A 21,708-nucleotide genomic window follows, 5' to 3' on the forward strand; every position below is an offset into this window, starting at 1 on the left:
CACTGCTGTGCAATCAGGGTTTGATAACTACAGTCGACAGTACTGGGGCTGTAGATAAACTCCTCATCTCTGCCTTTTCGTGAAGGCGCAGGAGGAAAACTCTCCCTCATAAATCTGTTCAGTCTAAACAGGATGTCTGGCTGGCAGTGATTAATAGGACACAAGCTGCCATGGTCGTTGTGCACGAGGGAAAGACACAGTAAAACACAGGATATGCCGAAAATAGGCAGGGAGTCTGCCAGTCACTGAACAGAGCCGAGCAAGAAGAAAGTTCAGCTCTCTCTGGTTTCGTCATCGAAATGCATTCGCAGCTATTCACCCAGGCCACTGTAATTTTTCATTCCACAGACATTAGGGCTTAATTACGAGCGTCTTTCAAAGGCAGGATTGTCTGAAGACAGTCAGTACACACTTGAAAAGTCACTCCCATTTCATTACAGACGGATGATTCTCTTGAGCTTGTGGCCTTACTGTCCAAACACAGACTCCATAGTCATGCTCACTGCAGTTCAGCGAAAGCTTTTACCAACTAGAACTTGATTGCTCTCCCTCATGAAGAATCCAGTGTGTGTGTGTGTGTGTGTGTTAGCTCACCCAAACCTGCAATAAATAAAAGCAGTACCTCTGACCTCAGTACCTCGCTCCTTATATCGGCCTTCTCTGTGTTGCAGGGTGGTCTCAGTTTCAATGCAAATCTGCTACAGTAATGCCAGGCTAAGGTGCATCAACATTTTGCAGGAGCATGTCAGGGCAGCAGTGCTGAAGAGATGTTGGCTGATGGAACAAGACAGTAACCTAAAGCTCACGAGTAAATGAACTAAAGATGGGCTGAAAAAGAGGATGATGTGTTCTGCAGTGGTGAAGTCCCCGTTTTTTTTTTCTGTTGCCTACTGCTTTAGGAGGTCGCTGACAAAAGCCTCAGGTCGGAGGGCAAATCGGCTTGAACTTGGGAGCTGCTGAAAGACACAGTCACACAGACAGAGCTCTAGCAGGTTTAAGATCTAGACCTGTCGGCAAGTCTAAATGCAGTAGTGTGAAAAGTGTTGTGACTGGAAGTTAGTGCAGCGACTAGCTACAGCCAATGAGTGTGCAAGGCACGGGGTTAGAAGAAAGCCGAGGGTGGAGTTATACAACATCAACAAGCGTCCCTTTTCTTGCCCATATTCTTTTCTTTTTCTTCGGTTTTCGCTGCAAATCAGCGCTAGTTTCTTACAGACCTCCATTTTGGAAGAAAATAAATGTGCCTTGTGTGGCATCTCATCATTCGTAATCAGAGTCGTTGATCAGTTGCGACTAAAAGATTAAACTAAAAGTGCATCGGATGAAGAGTACAGCGATCTGACTACTCTCGTGGCGTGAAGCTGGCATATAGGGGGATCTACAGGTTATTGAATTCAAGGGTTCACTTACTTTTTGTAGCCTGCACTGTGTATGCTTACTCGGTGTGCTCAATCAAAGACATGTTTGTGTTTCATCAGTTTAGTTAGATTGTGTTTGTCTACACTAGTGACTTGAATAATGATCAGTCCACATTTTATTAGTTATCAAAATCCAAAGGGTGAAAACTTTGGTTCTGATTTTTGAAAAACTTCAGTCTTGAATGTTTAGAAGAAGCTGTTAAACATCCTTTGATCTTTTCACTCCAGATTCTCAGTGTCCTATTTGTAAACCTTAGAAAAAATTATGTAAACCTGCAGAGTACAGGCCTCTTAAAATCATTTTATTTTAATGAACACATGGATTCCAAACTTTCCACCAACTAGTTTTTAAGCAGCTGAAGCAGGTCTCAGAAAATATGGAGCTCCTTCGACCCTGTTGGTGGCTCCCTATGAAGCTGCTTGAAAGAATGCTGACAGAGTATGCGTGTGTGTGCATGCATGAAAGCAAAGAAGAGCTACTTAGAAGAATCTAAAATAGATTATAGAAGAAAGAGAGTTTGATTTGTTTACTATTATTTTAGGAAGGTAAAAAATAAACAGGTGTGTCCAAACCTTTAACTAACAAGTGCTGAATGCTTTGGGGTGAAAATGGTTAAGCTGAGCTTGACAATCTGGACTGTGCTGTTACACACAATTCAGAAATAATTGGATATTTCTTCTTGAACGTAAATAAATAAATAAATAAAACCCATAAAGAACAATAAATAACAAACAACAAAACACCCAGTGTTAAACAAGCTGCGGGACGAAGCTTAAACGAGGTTGGCCTGCATAAAATGGGAAGACTGATCTAAATAACGTCAGACCAATAGCCGCAACACCAAGTGTCCGCCGCGACGGGGAGATTTTTCTTTGGACTGGTGTGATAAGACAGAGCGGACAGGTGCTGCAGAAAGTGCAGCGAGGAGATTCCAGCACAGAAACTAAAACACATTCAGCAAAACTGCTTCACAAGCACACAGGGGTTCTTTTTTTTTTAAAGCTCTTTAATACAAAAGCTTAAACACTTGAGGTCCTTTAACTACATTTAGTGCGCTTATAATAAACCCTTCATAAACAGGAGTCTTTCCTTCAGCATCTCTTTTCTTCCTTCATTTAAAAACAAATTGTGAAAGTGAAACAGACCACAGATTATGGAGCACTTAAACTCTGGAAAATCACTGAGAAATCACAATAAATTCCCATTATTTCATCACAGCTCTGTATAAAAATCATCTTTATAACTATGACTAAAATAGAAATCTGAACATGGTTTTCATTGATTTTTTTTAGCCCCACAACATATACATAGCAATATTAAAAGGTATCATAAAATAGTTCATTTTAAAAATTTCACATTTTATAACCCAATACAACATACAGTGAGAGGCCAGCATTAGTACAGCAAATATCCGATCATCATCATGTTCACTCTATCTGTTCTAAATCTAGTGTTCAAATCGGCAGAGAACTCCCTGACAACTCTGTCACCTCCACGCAATAACTACAGAAAATAAGACACAGTGATAAACACATGAAATGCAAGACATATATGACAAGATCTTTATCCTTAAGTTACGTTTCTAGAACATCTCCATCATTATAATGAGCTTGAAATGAACAATATGTCCCTTACTTATCTTAAGCATTTCACAGATATGCAATGCTTCCCATGCATCTTGCACCTAACTGACATTCGGTTTACCCTCTGTTGACTTGCTGCGATTGCACAACTCCTCTTCATGTAGAACACCTGATAAAGATAAGTGTATTCAGTGTAACCAGTGTCAATTTAATTACTGATCACTGCATATTTCTCATACAACTGTCAGAAAGCCTGACTGTTGGGGGGGGGGGGGGGGGGGGGTGGCTAGGCATGGTGTAATTATATAGTAGCATGCAAATGTTTGGCCACCCCTGGTCAGGGTTTCTCTTACTGAGAATAGCGTGAGTGAGTAGAAGATGAACTGAGGGTTTTATGAAATAAACACCTCTCCAACTGTTAAGCTTGGGGTGGGTGGACCATACTTTGACCATGGGTTTGAGTTGGCACAGGGAACATTTCACTGGTAGAGGGTAGAAAGGATTCAATTAAATACCAGTAACTCTGGTAGCAACCATCACACTGTCTGTAAGAAAGCTAAATATGCAAAAGGATCAATGCAGAAGGATAATAATCCTAAACATACCTTAAAATCCACAAACGACAACCTAAAGGTTTCGCTATGGCCCTCACAGTCCTTAACATCACAAAGAAAGGGCAGAAATCCTCCAAACAAGAACTGAAGGACTGTTAGCTGTTGTGATACTTGCCAAAGGAGGTGTTAATAAGTACTGACCATGCAGGACAAAAGGTCTTTTCCTTTTTTGAGTATTCTAAAAACTGTAAGAGATGGAAAATGGAACCTTGTTGAAAATATTAAAGAAATCTAATTCAATTTTTATATTTTACTTTATTCCTTGTGGAAATGAGGTCATCTTTTACTTGCTTTGCTATTCACAGTTACAGATATGTTGACCAGGAGTGCCCAAACCTTTGCATGCCATTGTGTGTGTACATTTGTTTTGAAGTGTGTCTGGAAGATAAAAAATGTGTCCGACACTGAAAACATCTCTTGAGGGTCTGTGGAATCAGAGGCTGCCTCCAAAGACAAGAGGTCAGCTGAGATTCGTGCTGAGTTACGACATTCCGCAGCTCCTCCGAGCCGGTTCTCATACCTTTCCACTGACAGACGCCTCATTAGTGCCATTCCACAAGCCTGCCATCACTTTGACGATTATTGCCATGACAAACCCACAGCCACTGTATGACCCTTTAAGCTCTGTGATGCAAATCCAGCTCGAACCGGTGCCAAAAACCTGCTTTGAGCTCTCTTGTCCAGTGCCGCCCTACCTAGTGTGCCTCACTCTGTCCAACTACAGTTCTCCTCCTGGATGCTCAGGCTAGCCTGGTCTGCTTTGCCTGTATGCACACACTGATTCCAATGAGAATCAGTTCTTTTAAAAAAAAAAGAAAAAAGAAATCACAAGTCATTTCTTCCAGTCATTAAATCATTCGCAGTATACAGTACTACTGTAATCTAAGCACTAATAACAAGTACATTAGATTTTCTCCATATTAGTATACTGCTCAGGTTGTTTGACTCTTCCAAAAGAGTAAAGATCTTGACAAAAGCTCTTCTCTTCTTTAGGAATTCAGCCCCCACATTCCTCATCCATCCTTCTAATTCCTCCTGCATGTTCCGTCTGACTGCGAATGCATAGCCCTCCGTCAAATTAACAGTCAAAACACAAAACGGGGCACCGCCATCAGCTATTTTATGCTTTACAAGGCTCAGCCAGGTTTTGGAGGCTTACTCCTATAGCTGGTGATTGGAATTTCTGGAGGAGCTGAGCTTGTACTTTTGACAGAAGCAAACTGACTGACTGACTTTGGCGTGAAACAAGATATCTTATATACGAAAGCTGCCCGTGGAGGATATGGGGCACGTTAACAGCTTGAGAGGTATTACAGTATATGAAATGTACTTTGTGACTTTGGTTTCTACTGATGAGCTGGCAGTTGCAATTCTTTAGCACAAAACACATAAAACTTATAGAATCTCTAAAGCCTATAAAATTACTGACAGGAATACAAACACATCTAAATTAGTGTTGTTTTTGTTTTCCACTTAAGAAAGAAGATCTGTAAAATATAATCAGAATACATCTGTAGTGATCCGCTATAAAATTCAGCATAATAAACACGTTATAGTGCATACACAGGAAATACACAGTGGTTCAGAGAAGGTTTAAAAAGACAAAGCCATGTTACTTGGTTCCCTCAAAGCACACAACCTGCAGAACCAGTGAGCATCAGCATCAGACTGTTTACCAGGCGAACGCCCAAGATGAAGACTAAACGGTTGTTTGAGAATGACAGACTGACGCTGTCCCCTTAGCATGGTAAGAGGGAATCTACTCAAATGAAAGCAGGTCTGGGTGAGGTTCCTCGTTCTCAAAGTTGGAGCTTCTCCTAGAGCTTTTATAGTCCACTGAACCGTTCTCCAAGAGCTCCCCCTCACTCAGGCTGATGCGACAGCCCCCTTTCCCTGGACATGGTGTGGAAGCCATTCTCATCTCCGAGCTGTTCAGTTTCTGCTTGAGCTCCAGGTTATCCTTGTGAATGAGGTCAGGAACAGAGCGCACAAGTTGAGACTGGTCTTCGTTCGCAGCGTCAAGCTCCTTAAGCCCATCTGCTATCTGCACAGCATCCATACTGCCGAACTGGCCTTTCACCTCTGATCCACCCTCCTCCTTTATCTGGGCCTCCAGAGGCGGGCTGGTTCCTGAAGATGTCTCTGGCTCCAGACCAGGCTCCTCGAGGCAGGGCCGGAATTGATCCTGGGCTCTGCCCGATGATATGAGGCGGCTCTTATCTGGGGAAGACAGGAGGGAGGAGTCGGAGACCTCTGGAGAGGCTACCACTGGGTCAGAGGAGATCATCATGTCCTGAGTGGTCTTCAAAGCGCGAGGAAGCCGCTTTTTGCTAGTTGGAGGTGGCGGATCCAAGCGAGGGAAGGAGTCCAAGGGAATGTGACTGTTCGAGAGAAAACAGAAGAAACACGGAAGATTACTCTCAGTTAAACAACTCTGAGAGTTTGTAATCTTCATTGCTGATGGAGAACGACCTAAAGGGCCTATTATGTTTAGCAATTGAGGTCAAGATGCCTAAATTACAGACTGGAGCTGAAATGACTACTGATTTCAAGGCGAGAAGGCTTGATTTGAAGTTGTGTCACCATGTAAAGCTAAATATTTAACTCAACGAATACTGAACTAAAGAAAGGGTTTTTATTTTAGACACATCGTCTTGATATGCAAAATCTGGTCATCTGTAAACTGAAGATGAATCCCCTAAAGCAGTGGTACTCCAGACCTTAGAGGGTTTGAATGTTAGTTTGGGGAGTTGTAAGAGAATTCTGGTGCTGGTACATCGGAGAAGACTTTTGAGGAGAAGAAGGGAAATCAAAGAGAGGATCAACAGTCGTCAACTAGATTAGCTAGAGGTTTTCTTTTAGACATTTTGGCACATTTTAAGCAAGTTAAAAGAAAATGTAAATGAATCAGTGTATTCATCAAACACTGTTATGCAAAAATCTCTGAAGATCCAGATATGGTTGAGACAAGTGTGTTTCACTCTGCCTGGTGTACTGAATGAATGGATTTAAACCTTAATTGACTTCTCTTGGTACAGGACTTATAATCTAGTCAGTAGTACATGGCTGTATCCCTAACAGTTCAAAGACACTGGGTGGAGTAAGCAAGGTTCATTCAATAAAACTATTTGCGAGTGCTGAAAAAAACCCTGTAAACAGCTCCCCTTCATCAAAGTGTAAAACTATATCCATCCAGGTTTTATCTCAATATTCACATAATAATAATCGTTATCCAACCTTACCAGAAGACTTCAGTGAAAGTAAAAATGGCAGCACACTGAAAGCTCCAATTCTACACACTGATCCATTTCACTAGGGCAAATGTGGACTGGCACATGCCCTAAAAGCTCTGATGAAGCCATTGCCAAATTCTTAGTTGCAGAGACGCTCTATGGGGCAAAGGAGAAGAGGCCTGTTTCGATCTGAACATAAACCATGGCTAAAGAGCCTGCCTTGTTTAGTAACAGAGGATAAGAAACTATAATTACACACTGGAGCTAAAATCATAGTATTGGCCAAACCATTATTAGGAGCAAAGTGCTTAGAATTAAAATTTAATCAACAATTTCAAGGTCTTTGCAAAAATCACTATAATGATGACCTTTTTTAAAGGTTGTGGTGAGAGATAATTGCACATACCGCATATGTTTATGGCAGGGGAGGTTTCAGTCATGACCTGATGTGGATATAAATTTTAATAACAGCCATAAAGCAGCTTGCTGCTAGCATGGCCAATTGATAATGTTTAATAGTTATGCAAAGACTGGAAATGTATGGTCTTTAACTGTTGTTCAGTTTCTAATTAAGGCATCCTCACACACTAGTCTACGAACAAACCTAAAGCCCACAAATGAGAGAAATCTCTGTGTGCCCATCAGACAGCACACAGAACTAACTTTGCTAGACAATTCATTCAAGATTGTCAGGATTTGTAAGCCAGACAGAACACCCCCACCACACACCCACACACTCCCTTCTGGGACATTTAAAATGATGGCAAAACACAGTTTCGCTCAGGGATATTGCAAACGACTGCCTGAAAATTTCTCTGACTGAGAGGCTTCTTCCACTCAAAGAGTTGTCGATCACAATCCCAGTACTGCCAGACTTGCCTGCATCACACATCCCACAATCCTGCTTTCACATTCGCTCCACTAACACACGATGTGATACACCAGTGAGAAATGGAACCAGCCAAAATGAATGACCCTCCACGGGACACTACCAGGCCGATCGTTGCAGCAGCGCAGGATTAGCTGTTCTGCTTCCGTGCTAATGTTCAACAAAGTAGATGAATCTCCAGAGTAAAGCAGTAAGCAAAAAAAAAAAAAAAAGATTAAACTGACAGAGCAAAACAACAGCAGGCGCAGCAGCAGCATCCTCAGAGAAGCCCACTTGAAGGGACAGAGGTTGAGCATCTACACTAAGCTTAAGAAAGTCCATTAAGAAATCTTCTTATTTGCTACTAACTTATTCATTTATTTTATCTGAGAAGAAAATCCTCATGAATTTTTAACACCGGTGACTTTTTTCTGTTTTAATTATACATACTCAATTCTAACTTCTCAAGCTGCTGTTGTAATGAAATGTGATGAAATGGATATAATGTCTATTTGGTAAGACCGAGTCAATGATCCTCAGCGCCTGTGTGCAAATCTCTAATCAAACGTTAGTGTGTGTCCTGAGCAGAGGTTAAATAATCATTTTAATATATATAATAACTCCATTTAATCTATGGAAAACATAAAATGTTAATAACTTTTGGCACTCTGCGTCTCTTTGCATACCCAGCACATACAATCAATTGACCATGCTAGCAGCAAGCTGCTCTACAGCCGTTATTAAAATGTACTTTTTTAATTGAATTTGAATTATTAAAAACTGTAATTTTAACCACTGGCCAGTTTTATTACCATTCTATCATTCTGAATTCTGTGAAATCCATTTATCTATTTAATGTGATAAATCTGAATGACAGCTACACCCTTCCCTCCTAAGTTCCCATGGCATGTCTGCCTCCTGTCATTCTGCTGAGTCTCAAAATTATACAAGCGTAGGTGCCAACTGAGGGGTGGAGGATGCATTAGTTTGTTCAATGCCCCCAAACCTAAAGCAATATTAGTGATCTTCCAAATGGGGGTAGTTTGAAAGCATTTGACAAAAGCTGGCAACTTAAATACAAATAGGAGTGTATAGTGACAGAAAGTCAGTATGAAATGTTTGATTGGCCGGCACAGAATGAAGTTTAGCTGAATTCATTCTATGTATGCACTGTACTTTAAATAAATACATCGATGCAATTAAGGCATTAGTACTGGAGCATATTTTCCCTAATCCTATGACTAGCTAATTATTTTATCTCTATATGATCTGCTCATTATTTTATAAGAGAGACAACAGTGCAGAGGTCTTTGTCTTTAGAATTTTCTGGTAGTGCTGGTTTGATTGTTCTCGTAAGTTTACTGAGGAGAAATAAACTAACTGACAAGCTAAAAAAGGTGACTAACTGAAAAACGAGTCACCTGCCACATCTGAAATTGAGCTACTGTGCAGCAATTTTCATCAATGCTGAAATCTCCATTTCTGAGCACAAATGAAGTAAATCTTGTTCCCACGTTATTGGCATCCATGAATGAAGCAAGACTCGCCCACTCCTAAATCCCCTGAGGCCTCATTCATCAAAGTGTGTGTAGAACATGTTCTAAATCTGTGCATAAGAACTGCCAGTGTGCACTAGAAAAACTGCCTTTTACCATTTACACACAGCTCTGCAGTGAATTATGGGAAATTATGCACCATCTACATGCATAGCCAGGCATATTTAAATAAAGAAACACCTACTAATGGCATTTATGGTCAAGAACGTCTCTTGAAAAGGCTCAGGTAGACTTAACGGTCTTGGGCTATAAGGCTAAGCTTGTTTCCGGCAGCATGAAGCATGTGAAAAGCTACATGGGAAATTCTGTTCTCATATTTATAAGTATAACTTCTGTATATTTAATATTTTCGTATAATTTTAACAATTTTCATTTTGGGAACTTTCTCTTTAGTTCGGTCCATTTTGACAGGTGGAAACACTAGGACACAAAACAAAAGGACCCTGATCTGCTGACCACTGAACATTTATTACTGTATTTTGAACGATCTGTAGCTGTTTGGGGAAATGTAAATGCATTGGGTGTGAAATTTATGGTAAAAGCATATGTCTGCTAATGTCTGTTTTATACAGAACTTTTGAAGATACCTTGTGAAGGTTTTAAATGGTTACTTATTTGTGTTACAAACTGCAAATTGTGGCAGCCACTGTCTGCATCAGCAGAACCTTACATATGTGCTTTCATATGATTTTACAACATGATTTGCTATGAATCTAAATCAGAGGTCATTTGCAACTTGGGCATTAGCAAGTTATCCAACCATCTCAACTGATTGACAATAAGTGGAAATGTATGCTGCTCATGTCGGTTTACCCACTACTGCTCGTCACAGTCTGTGCAGAGATCCAGGCCTGCACACAGCTGATAAAGGAGATTCCAGGTCTTGTCTGTATGTGAGCACTGTTACCTGTTAGCGGTTGTGCCATGGCCCATCTCAGCCAGGCTGGCCCACACTGCCTCCACGTTCTTGTTAACCTCTGTGACTCCGATGTCCCCCAGGCTGCTGGGGTCTTTGCGGCGCAGCAGGTCGTTGACCTTGGCTCCCACAGCTTTGCCCAGGTTCTTCAGGTGCTGGCTACCGCCACCGCTCTTTTGGCCGGCTGGGCTGGAAGAGACCCCGCCCATCCTTAAACTCTGCTTCGGCTGCTCCGCTGCATTGGAATTCTCAAACATGCTTTGGTCAACTGCAGAGAGAAGAGAGAGACAGAGATAGAAAGAGAGAAAACAGGTCACCAAATGTGTGAAGCCAAATTTGTAGCACCATTCTTTAAAGGACACCACTTTAAAAGGGAATGAATAACACTTGTAACAAGGGGGTAAGGGAAGTTCCACCAGTGACAATCAGACAAATGCAATGATATGAAGAGCACTACAGCTTTTGAGCATAGCAGCGATCAAGCATCAGAAAGGAAACAAACAAACAAACAAAAAAAAACAAACACCAAAACATGCAAATCAAAATTTACAAAGTTCAATCACAATGATACTATAAAGTTAATGGACATTTATGCAGGTAACGTCGGCCATTTCTGATTCATTCTTACCTCAGAACATTATGTCTCGGAAAGCATTTCAATAAGACATAGAGGACATATCTTAATAACTGTACATTCACACAAATGCTGCTAATATGTCTTACACATCAATATTTAAACCTATACAGATAAAACACACATACCAGTGCGCACCCATGTAGAACAAGGTCATTCACAATGAAAAACTATTACCTTTTAAAAGCTGATACGGGTGCCTCCCACATGGCCATATATTGGAGGCAGAAAATAGGAGAAAATAAATGTGCCTAACATCAACCATGTGAGAAGTTGAAAAACCAAAGTTGACATCCTATTTCGACTACAATTCAACATGTTAGGAGCCATTTAGGAAGCCAAGCAGCAAATATTAGTGTGGCTGTAACATACACAAGCCTCTTTCAGCTTGTTATGCTTAGTTGCTTTCTGAGAATGAGGGGACTGTCATTATTCTAACTAAATGAAAGTTTTTGGAGGCACTTTGTCAGCAAAACTAGACATGCTGGAGATATGCTGTACTACAGTCTGATATGTTATACATTTAATTGACATGAATCACTGAAATGCTGGGAAAAAAAATATTTTAGATGAGTAGACTAACCAATACTTGGCTACGAACAGGATCTTTATGATGCTGTGTACAAGAAAACCCGTCGAGACATAGACTCCACTAGACTTCAGGAGGTTTGCTTGGGTATCTGGCTGCAAGCTGTAAGTAGCCGATCCTTTAGTTTCTGCTTTTCCTCCCTGAATCTGACTTTTTTCAGCACATCCACGACTAGATTGTTAGAAGTGTCTTTGTATGGTGGCAAGGCACATTATCCTGCTGAAAGAGGCCACTTCCATCAGGAAACCATTCCATTGCCATAAAGAGGTGTACTTGGTCAGCAACAATGTTTAGGTAGAAGGTATGTGAAATAAATTGCCCAAAGCATCACACTGCCTCCACAGGCTTGCATTTTCCCCCTATAGTGATTCTCTTGGTGCCATATCTTCCTCAGGAGGGAACATACACCTCACTATCCACATGATGTTAAAAAGAAAACCTTACTTATGTATCAGTTGGCTAACATTGGGCGATAGTGATGACCCACAGCTTATATTGGTGAAAATATCGCTGATGATTACAGCTCTCTCATCACAGCATCACAAAGTTATAACCCATGACCTCTCAAAAGTCAAAATCTTCGATGTAATTAGTTGTGTCACTGGTGAACCCAATGAGGTCATCTATGTTTACTATTTGACGTTAATACAGATTGAACAGGTTACGGTCACTGTTAAAATTTAAAATACCTAAAACTAAAATGTATCCAAGTGCAATTTTCGAAGAGAAAATTTGCATATATTACGCTTTGAGAGTAGGCCTGCTTGATTTCAGGAAAAAAATGTTTTGTTGTTGCAATATAATTAAATACAGACATAAATACAGACATTTTCAACAGGTTTCACCATGATCCAACATGTCATGTTATTGATAAGATGGGAGTAAAATAAACGATCTGCCTCTGGTAGATTGAATTTACCTGTTGAATCAAGAAAAACAGGTGTAACACTGAACCATCATATTGCACATCCTGTGATGTGACTACTGTGAATGCCCACACTGCACTGACGATGCTGAAATGATATATTGTGTAGATTTATTGGAGACTTTCTACTACTTATTTGACTTTAAAAAGTGTGACAATTGAGAAATCGCAGTCAGTGAACTAGTTCACTTATTCAGAAAATATATAGCAGACAATGTTCATATTGAAGTATGATTTCTGTAGAGAATTTATTCTCTTATTTACACTTTGAAAGTCCACAAAATGTACAAATTACCCAGAGGTGCCAAACTCTTTCATAAGACTGTACAATTACGTTGGAGCTACAGTTCAAAACAAACTTAGGCTACCAAACATTGGTTTGGCTGATTAACTACATTTGACTTGGCACAATCCTTGCTGTAAGTCAGAGGGATGTTGGAAAGAGATCTTTAAAGGAAAGATTAGGCAGTTGAGGGCCTAAAGTAAGACAGAGAGAAAGCGAGAGAGAGAGTAACAGTGAGTAAGAGAGAAAGTGACTGTGATCAAGAATGAATGTGTATCATGTTTTCAAGCGCCTATTATAGCAACAGAGCAATGATCAGCATTGCCAGTCCTCCTCCACAGGGCTCACTGGCATCATAACAAACATGCAGCTCTGGGCTGTGGTTCAAAATATCTAGCGGAGGCTCCAGCACAGTAGTCAAGGCCAGTAGTATGTCTGACAGGGCCTGTTTCAGGCTTATTTACAAGCTGCTGGCTGCTCCTGATCTCTCCCAGTGGGTGGGAAACGTCTGGAACAAACTGCAGCTGGACTGGGCATGCTCTACTCTCACAGGGTCACTGCTTATGACAGATTCCTGGCCAGTGAGGGGTGGGCACACGATGGAGAATATAAAAAAAACAAAAAAACAAAAACACCTTTAACCCATCCTGGCAGCATATGGGTGAATCACAAAGCGGCAACTGCTTTAGTAACTACTGAATCGAGTACAGTGTTATTTGCTTGATAGTTTCGGATATGACTGTAGTACCAATAAAGTAGTTAGTGCCAAATGGTCAGTGCAAAAGTTAGACGGTATCTATTGGGTGACTGCAAAGGAAGAAAAGAAGGAAGAAGAGAAGGAAAGAAATAAAGTTTTATTGAGTCAAAGCAAGGTCAGAGACAAGTTACAGAGTAAGTGCACTTCCACTCCCACAGATATTTACTGTTTTGTTTCTTTTTGTTTAGGCGCAATGTAAAAGTTAGGACTTCTTTAAAACACTTTGCAGAGGAGACAGAGGACGTGATCATAAGCAGGTGAAGTTGCAGTGAGTGATGCTGAACTGGAGGAATCAGGAAAGTCCAAGAAGTTCATGGCTCCCAAGCGCCACAGGATACCCAGTTATCCACCATTCCTGCTGAGTTCATAAGTGCACTCGGACACGGTCCACTGACTACTCTGTCATCCCAATTATACTAAAGGGTCATTGGGTTTGGAGTGCTGAATATACAGCGCCTCTCATTTACACAATGGACAAATACTCCTCCTACCAAAGTCTTCATCTGTTAAACTTTGTCTGCTTCTTTGATCAGTCCATATTAGACAACCCACGCTGACTAATGCAGCTTAGTCCGTTTGAGAACAGAATATTTTTACCATGAGTTTACAAAATGACGAATATGCCCTCCGAACCTGAAAACAATATACCTATGCAACACTAATATATTTATAGGTGTGGTAGGTCTATTTACTTTACTATTCAGTTAAGGACTGGACACCATTGGGCAGTACACCTAACGACATGATCGGAATTGGTTCATATAAATAAGGGACCTGTATTGCATTTTCTAACAACATAAACATAAGACTGCATAGTGTTTAAAGTGATCTCTGAAAGGGGCGTAAAAATGCATCAATGCATTGTGAACAATTGATCTGAAGGAGGTGATCTGACTGCATACATTTTCAATGCTCAATCAATTATGATCTATAACATTAAAATTCAATGAGGTATGTTGATTTTCAATGTAAAAAAATGGATATTGTGTAAATGGTTTCTCATATATATTTAAACATTTATAAATCTCAAAATAATTTGAATCAAAGTGTGGTGATTTGACGGTCCATGATGAGATGAATAATTGGCTAAGGATTCAATGTAATAGAATAACTGTGAACTGTGAACTCAGATTTTCACTTCTAATATCTATTGAACCTTAAAACCTTGGTTGTTACACCTTTGGCATTGGGCTGATGTCTGCAGAAATAGAGGGGAAAAAATACTGGCTCCAGTCCTGTAACAAATCTAGCCCGAAACAGCACACACTTACACCACATGATGTGATGCTGTGTGTTTTGTCCGGTGGGGTAGTAGAATGTTTGGGTGGGCTGCTTTTCAATAGCAATAGTTCAATAAAAAACTGCTCGACTTATTAAAACAAAAAAAACCAACCAAAAAAAAAAAAAACAGCCAAAAACAAAATACTGCATCGATATCAACTGAAACTCAATATCGGTAACTGAAACAAGTGGTTTTATGCCATCTCTAATCACAACAGTGTGTTATGAGACACTAACCTTAACTACTTAATGTAGGTACACACTTCCAAAACACAATTGGCAATAAGTCAAGAGATCCGTCTGCACCACAAACAAAAACAAAGCCAAATTCTTAACCCATTCTCTCAGTCATGGATGCCCTAATGGATGCTCAGGTTGGGCAAAGCTGGGTTAAACATTAATATTTTAACATGACCTTCTTTCTGGATATGAATCTTTTAACTCTCATGTCCTCAGGATGGGGGATAGGGATGGGGTCTGAAATTGCATTATGACATTTGATGAAATGCAGCTAGGTCTGGGTCTTAAGGGTTGAAAGGTCAGAGTGGGAAGTCCGTACACAGCTCATAATGAGATTACAGAGAGACAGAGACTTGCCCTTATCAAGCCTGTCCCACACAGGATCTGTCTCTGAAGAGCAATCTGGAATACAAGCTCATTTTGCGTAGTTAAAAGACCCTCAGGCAAACCCTAAGAACTATGACGACTACGATAAAATATGGCACACATCATAGTACTTCATAGGAGTTCGATCTTTCATCATGGGCTTTCTTCTTTTTCACAGGGTTCTTTCATTACAGAACAGCGCTAATTAAAGTTCAATGTATTCAAAGTAATATCTAGATAAGGACAAAGGCATATTTTTAGTCAAGTATGGAGACACTGCACATCAACACTACATTAGCCTGGCAAGACTAGAGGACTGACAGGAATCTCAGGGGACAGTAGTAGCTTGTCAGACTGACTTTAAATCAATATTTCATTAAACGATTTGGCCCATCGATGTCAGTCGTTGCCACTTTACCGTGCAATGAGAGATTTTCTGCATGTTTATTTCATACTGGTTGAGAATGAGATTTTGTTTCAATTAGACTCTAAAGGCTGAAAAAAACAGTAGTTGTACTGCATGAGAATCACACACCACAAAATGTGCATGCCTTGATGCGACTGCAATCCGTACACAGACACTAACATTTGATTTACTAATGCTGTAGCTAATCACGATTCACTGTGCAGGGAAACAGGAGTTGTGAACAAGCTCAGACAAAGGTGAAAATAAAAGTTTAAGTGCAAGTTTGATGCAGATATTAATAAACAGGGATGCATGAAGCATTGAAACACTGATATTACAATGCAAAAATGTGATCATGTGCATCATGGAGATGGTAGAATGCAATGTGGAGTTAACGCATTCTTAAAAATGGGCAGCATTATATTTCACTGTAATTGTGATAAACTGTTACCATGATAAATTACACACCTTTCTGAGTGTATCCTGGATTTGTCTGTTAAAAATTTCACACTTTGCACATTACAAAGAGCATAATTTGTCCTGTTTAACTGGATGTAGTGCAGAATATTTTAAACAAAGATCTTCTGGCACTGCTTTGTGTGTCTAAATATCACGTTGCACAAAATATATTTTTGCCATATTTTCCACCCCTAGTGTTTCTATTGAATATGACATTTAATGCAGTTACATTGTTTGAACTTAAATGAGCTGTACCAATCAAAAACCCTCCTCCACGTTATTATAAATGAAGTTCCTTCCCACCAAAACATTCTACAGGGGTGTAATTCCATAAAAAAAAAAAAAAAAAAAAAAAAAAAAAAAAAAAAGAATCTGTGAGTAACTCAGCTCAAGCTCAAGGAAATCTTGAAAATTTTATAAAAACACCAATGATAACGCTGTAAATGAATGCCTACAAATCATACATTATGAAATTGAGCGATACACGTCATCAGTAACATCCTCAGTATCTCCAGCCTTTTTTATTTGCAATTCTACCTCAAATGCATATGTATGAGGGAAAGGCGCCCTGTGATCTTCCATGTAAGTAGTTCGTGAACTGTGCCAGTTTCATACATAATATGCGGTTAGAATGTGTCTGATTTGCTCCTGAAACTGCCACAAAAGGCTTGGTACATCGAGCCTTCTGTCTAATTGGCTCCAAAAATGAATCCTTCAAACTTGACAGCATATGTGAAACTTCAGAAGAGGGCTTTGTCTAGAATTTGATTCTGAAGAGTTTTCGGTTTCATAATGGGGAGCATTAGCCTCTATTCAGAGACAGTAGCTACTTGTCTCCTAGAAGAGGCAGCTGTGCTAAAACAAGATGGGGTATTCTTAGAGGATTTCAATTCCAATCTAGGGCCACCAGCAGATTGCCCCCGTGAAATTGAGGAGGATGAAACGGTGATCCTTCAGAGCACCCTTAAAGCTAAATGGGAAGACGCTCTAGATGTAGATGATCATTTCTTCAGGTGCATTCGTGATGTACTGGTGCTTATTCTTGTCTTTATGGAGCGGCTCTGCCGACAGACAGACGAACACAGCTCTTGATGTGACTCCATCTTCTCTGCAGGGACTCTCTCAAGCTTGGTACGACTAGGATGGAAACTAACGAGAGAAAGTCCATGGATAAAATGCTTCCTGTATTAATGCTATGATATAATTACTGTATCTTCTAACCGCTTCCCCAACATCAACTTCTTATCTTATTAATTCTGATAAACATACTGCTTTTCATACAGAGCCAAAACCTCAAGAGTTCAGCACGCATCAACAAGTACAGGAAATCAGACGTTGCCCGTCAAATCTTTTTCTCATTCTCCTTTCCTTTCCTAGCACTCACCCATCTCTCTGATTAGCTTTCAAACAGCAGAGTCTATTAAACAACAAAAACAATCTTTCCATTTCTCTTCAATAACAAACAAAAACAAACAAGACGTCCATCAGGAGCTCTCACTGAAGCATGAAGGTAAGGCAAGAACATCTAAAAACTGTACTTATTAGAGCTACACAAATATATTCATCACAGTTTTGGACACTGAAACGAAGTAACTGTGAAGAGACACAATTAATGAATTCCATTAGTTAGCATGTCTGCTGAATTGCAATCATTTCTGTCCGCAGAGAGCATTACAAATCAATAGAGCCGCCTAATGAATCACAGGCCCGTTCTCTGTATGCGCTGACCAGCTACAGATGTGGTGCTTAATGACCAGTGCACATTATGAAAGATCGTAGGTGTTTTTCCGGCGTATAAATTACAATTGATAATTGCAAACACTCTTTTTTTTTTTTTTTGGTCATAGTCTTTCAGTTGTCATGACAACAGTCCTACTAGTAACCAAATCCTTGAAACGATACAGCATATGAGGTAAACCTATGGCATGAGACGCAGAGAAAATACAGTAGTAGATCACAAAGTAACAGATGGCGAAGATATCCTCTACATTTTCCCTGAAGGCCAATGAAGACGCACAGCTGTCAGCCCTTAGTCACAGAGAAGCTTGCTCACCTTGGCTGTCGACAGCTTTATAAGCCCACATTAAAGCAAATCACTGCCTACCTGCCAGCACAAAAACAGTAAAGAAAAAAACCCATCCATCCCATTTTTAACACCTGAGACACGCAGAGTAACTTTTATTGTCTACAGCCTTACGCTTTTCTACATTTCTAATTCACCTATCTTCTCAACCTGCAGCAGCGACATCAGCGCTCAGAGAATCAGCTGTTTAATCACACAACTACTCCACTACTTTACATCAGAGTACAACAAACACTTTCATGGCTCTTAACTTAGCTCTCTGGGCTCAAACACAGGCTTTTTTCCCCCCCGACCGCCAATCCATATCAAAGAGGAATATTAAACAGTTTTAATCGGATTCTTACTGATATTTATTTCATCAAAAGACGCAATTAAATAAGCGGAAACTTCAACCAGAAGTGTCGCCCTGGTAGCGAGGGTGAGGCCAGTTTATGTGGTCAGATGTTAAAAGTTACATGAGCCTCATCACTTTCAGAGAGCCTTGATCTGCTAATTCAAAGTGCCGCCTGCCTCTGTGGAGTCGCCTGCTGCACAACACTGCTGCCTCCCAGGAGCACAACACAACACATCTTTTCGCAGCTCCCTCCCTCACGCAAGCAGCCGTCGCTTAAATTAGGGAAGCGACACTGCGAGGCTTACATAAATTAGGCATTTTTACTTAAGCCTCTAAATGAAGAGTTATTAATTACATCAATTTGATGTGACTTTTGGCACTAGAGAAATGCATTTTCATTTAAGGTAATGATCCTGCTTTCTGGACTGGAACAGAAGACCATTTCTCATCTTTTCTTCACTAGTTAAGAACATGGGATAATGCTAGACCATTGATTTCTGGCTGCTGCTAAACACTTAATAGTTGTCTATACTCTTGGAAGGAGAAAGAAAACGCCTTCTGTGGATGTGCCAACCATGCTGGCGGACCACTGCTTATGAATCCTACATCAGATGCAGACTAATGCTAAAATGGAGGTACCGGACTTACAAGTCGAATGATAAACTGGAGGTACAGGAGGTACACAGCTACTGGTACACTGTAAATGCTGGAGGTATATGAGGGACACTGCGAATGCTAAAATAGATGTACTGGACCACAAGGCAAACACTAAACTGGCAGTACTATCTGTGCATGGTGAATGCTAAACTGGAGGTACACAACAAATGTTAAACTGGAGGAACTGGAGGTACACTGTGATTGCTAAACTGAAGGTAATGGAGGTACACAATGCTTGCTAAGCTGGAGAAACTGGAGGTACACAGTGAAAGCTAAACTGGAGGAACTGGAGGTACACCGTGAATGCTAAACTGGAGGAACTGGAGGTACACCGTGAATGCTAAACTGGAGGAACTGGAGGTACACAGTGAATGGTACATGGCAAATGCTAAAGTAAATGCTGGCAGTACTAGGTGTGCAAGGGCAATGCTAAAATGAAGATAATGGACATACTCTGCGAATGCTAAACTGGAGGTACATGAGGGACACTGCCAATGCTAAACTAGAGGTACTGGACTACAAGGCAAACACTAAACTGGCAGTACTAGATGTGCAAGCTGAATGCTAAACTGGAGGTACTGGAGGTGCACTGCGCATGCTAAACTGAAGGTACTGGCGGTACAGTGCAAATGCTAAACTGGAGATACTGTGCCTACAAGGTGAATGGTAAACTGGAGGTATTGGATGTACTGAGCAAACGCTAAGCTTTAGGTACGGCCCTAAAGGGAAAAAAAGTGATAAACTGGGGGAAACTTGATTCTTATCGACTTGGTCCATCCCAAGCCATTTCTTGCTTTGTACCCTGTAACTAGCTTTCCATTCATCACACACTATTTATCAGCCAACCTGGGCCTCTGCACGCGCTTGCATGGTCCTCCAAATGCACAGACAGAAAATGGAGAGTGGCATCACGCAACAGCTAATTTAGAAGGAAAGAAGAACAAACATGTATTGCTTTTAGTACAATATAGAGAGATTACAGGTTACACAGGCTGCAGCTGTGAGAGGCCAAAAAAAAAAAAAAAACCCTGACAGAGAACTTATGGAACTTTTGCTTACTGATGATACAAGAGCAGATACAGGGGAGGAGGGCTGATTAAGTTTTCACACGGCCAGCTAATTGGATTCCCTGATGTGAAGAGTTTAGACGCCTTGTTACCCTCAGGGCTTAATTAGCAGAATATGCTTCTGTTCTGCAATTAAAGTCCCATCTTTGAATACACACCAGAACCTCTATGGATAATACAAATCTGACATGTAGAGTTGTATAGATCAGACTTTCTGACCATTGTTCATCCAAGGGCTTGCATTTTAGATGTTCAAAAGTGACCCAATGACCACAGTAACGGGAGTGGAATGAGTGCCAATGTATACATGCATTATTCTGTGCAGTAACAAAACCACAGGCATTGTAAACCTAACATGGTACAGTTTCAGACAAGCACGTATAAAAAGCCTTTTTTTTTGGTCCTGTACATATTTATGTCTTTCTCTGTAAAATAGAACTGTATGAGAATACCTTATGACAAGCCTACAGCTTAGAGACTGTGAGAAACCACACAGCACCAAGTGAATTCTAAACTGATACACTTATACCTTGTTCTCACATTTCTACTGAACGCCAGTTCACATACCATCACCTAGACGGTTCAACCCAGAGAAATTACACTGCTTTAGGACAGCATGGTGCTTTCGAGGTTATGACGCATGATGTGACGCACAAAAACTCCACCGAAGGTTAAAACGCCTGCCTCACTTTGTGAGAATCTGCAAGGTGACGGGGAGTTTTTGTCTGTTGTCTTTTGTTGCGCAGTATAGACGAGCATTTAGCACAGCTAGCTTTTAGCCATTAGCACATCACCAGACTACACAGCTATTTCATCTTCCAGGCAGTCAGATGGGCCGTGCTTGTTGAGCACGTTCAGGAGGCGCAGGGTGCTTTCGTCCTGCAGCCCCCAGCTGTCACGTTCGTCGCTCTCATCTGTGTTGGACTCGTACTCGGAGGCAATACCTGACTCACGGAACTTCAGCAGCTCCAGGCTGCCAAGAAGCTCGTCCCGGGATGAGGGCGACACCTCCTGCGAAGACGGGTTGGGACTCTGCTCCTGCTGGGGTGGTCCCGGGAGAAAGCGAAAACACTCAAACTTAGCCAAGGCCTGCTCCATACCTAAAGGACTGCCCAGAGGCAGAGAGAGCTGCGTCCCGTCGTTCAGTGGCGGCAGGATGGCGTCCTCGGGCCGAGGGGTGGTGGGATCGCAGATGACTGGGGGGACATTAGCTCGGAAAGTAATCTCCAACAGACTGTCCTGAGATCCCACTGTAAAGATACAAGAGAAAGAAATGAATAGCTGGAAGGAACACATTAAACAAAAGATTGGTTGGGTCTAGGGGTGGGAAGTATGCAGCAGCAGTTATGTTCTGCTGTTGAAATGTACACAATAACTGCTGTACTATTTAAGGTGGAATGGAGAGCAAGAAGGAGGCACATATCAGTTAAAACAAAGT

General features: G+C 40.9%; 1 protein-coding gene across 2 annotated transcripts in view; it reads right to left on the bottom strand.

Moving 5' to 3' along the window:
• Positions 1–3,273: 3,273 nt before the first annotated feature.
• nos1apa (nitric oxide synthase 1 (neuronal) adaptor protein a) overlaps positions 3,274–21,708 on the bottom strand; it is a 119,858-nt gene continuing 101,423 nt past the window's right edge. Inside the window, exons 11-13 of one of the 2 annotated variants that reach the window (XM_072684356.1) lie at positions 21,371–21,520; positions 10,181–10,457; positions 3,274–5,997 (exon numbers count right to left, since the gene is read on the bottom strand). In XM_072684356.1, coding sequence (XP_072540457.1) covers positions 5,376–5,997; positions 10,181–10,457; positions 21,371–21,520 — 1,049 coding nt within the window. In that variant the 3' untranslated portion in view covers positions 3,274–5,375. Of the gene's footprint in view, positions 5,998–10,180; positions 10,458–16,487; positions 21,521–21,708 lie in introns of those variants that run through there. The other variant, XM_072684357.1, reaches the window with a different exon arrangement.

Source organism: Salminus brasiliensis, chromosome 7 (assembly GCF_030463535.1).
Source record: "Salminus brasiliensis chromosome 7, fSalBra1.hap2, whole genome shotgun sequence".
NCBI lineage: Eukaryota > Metazoa > Chordata > Actinopteri > Characiformes > Bryconidae > Salminus > Salminus brasiliensis.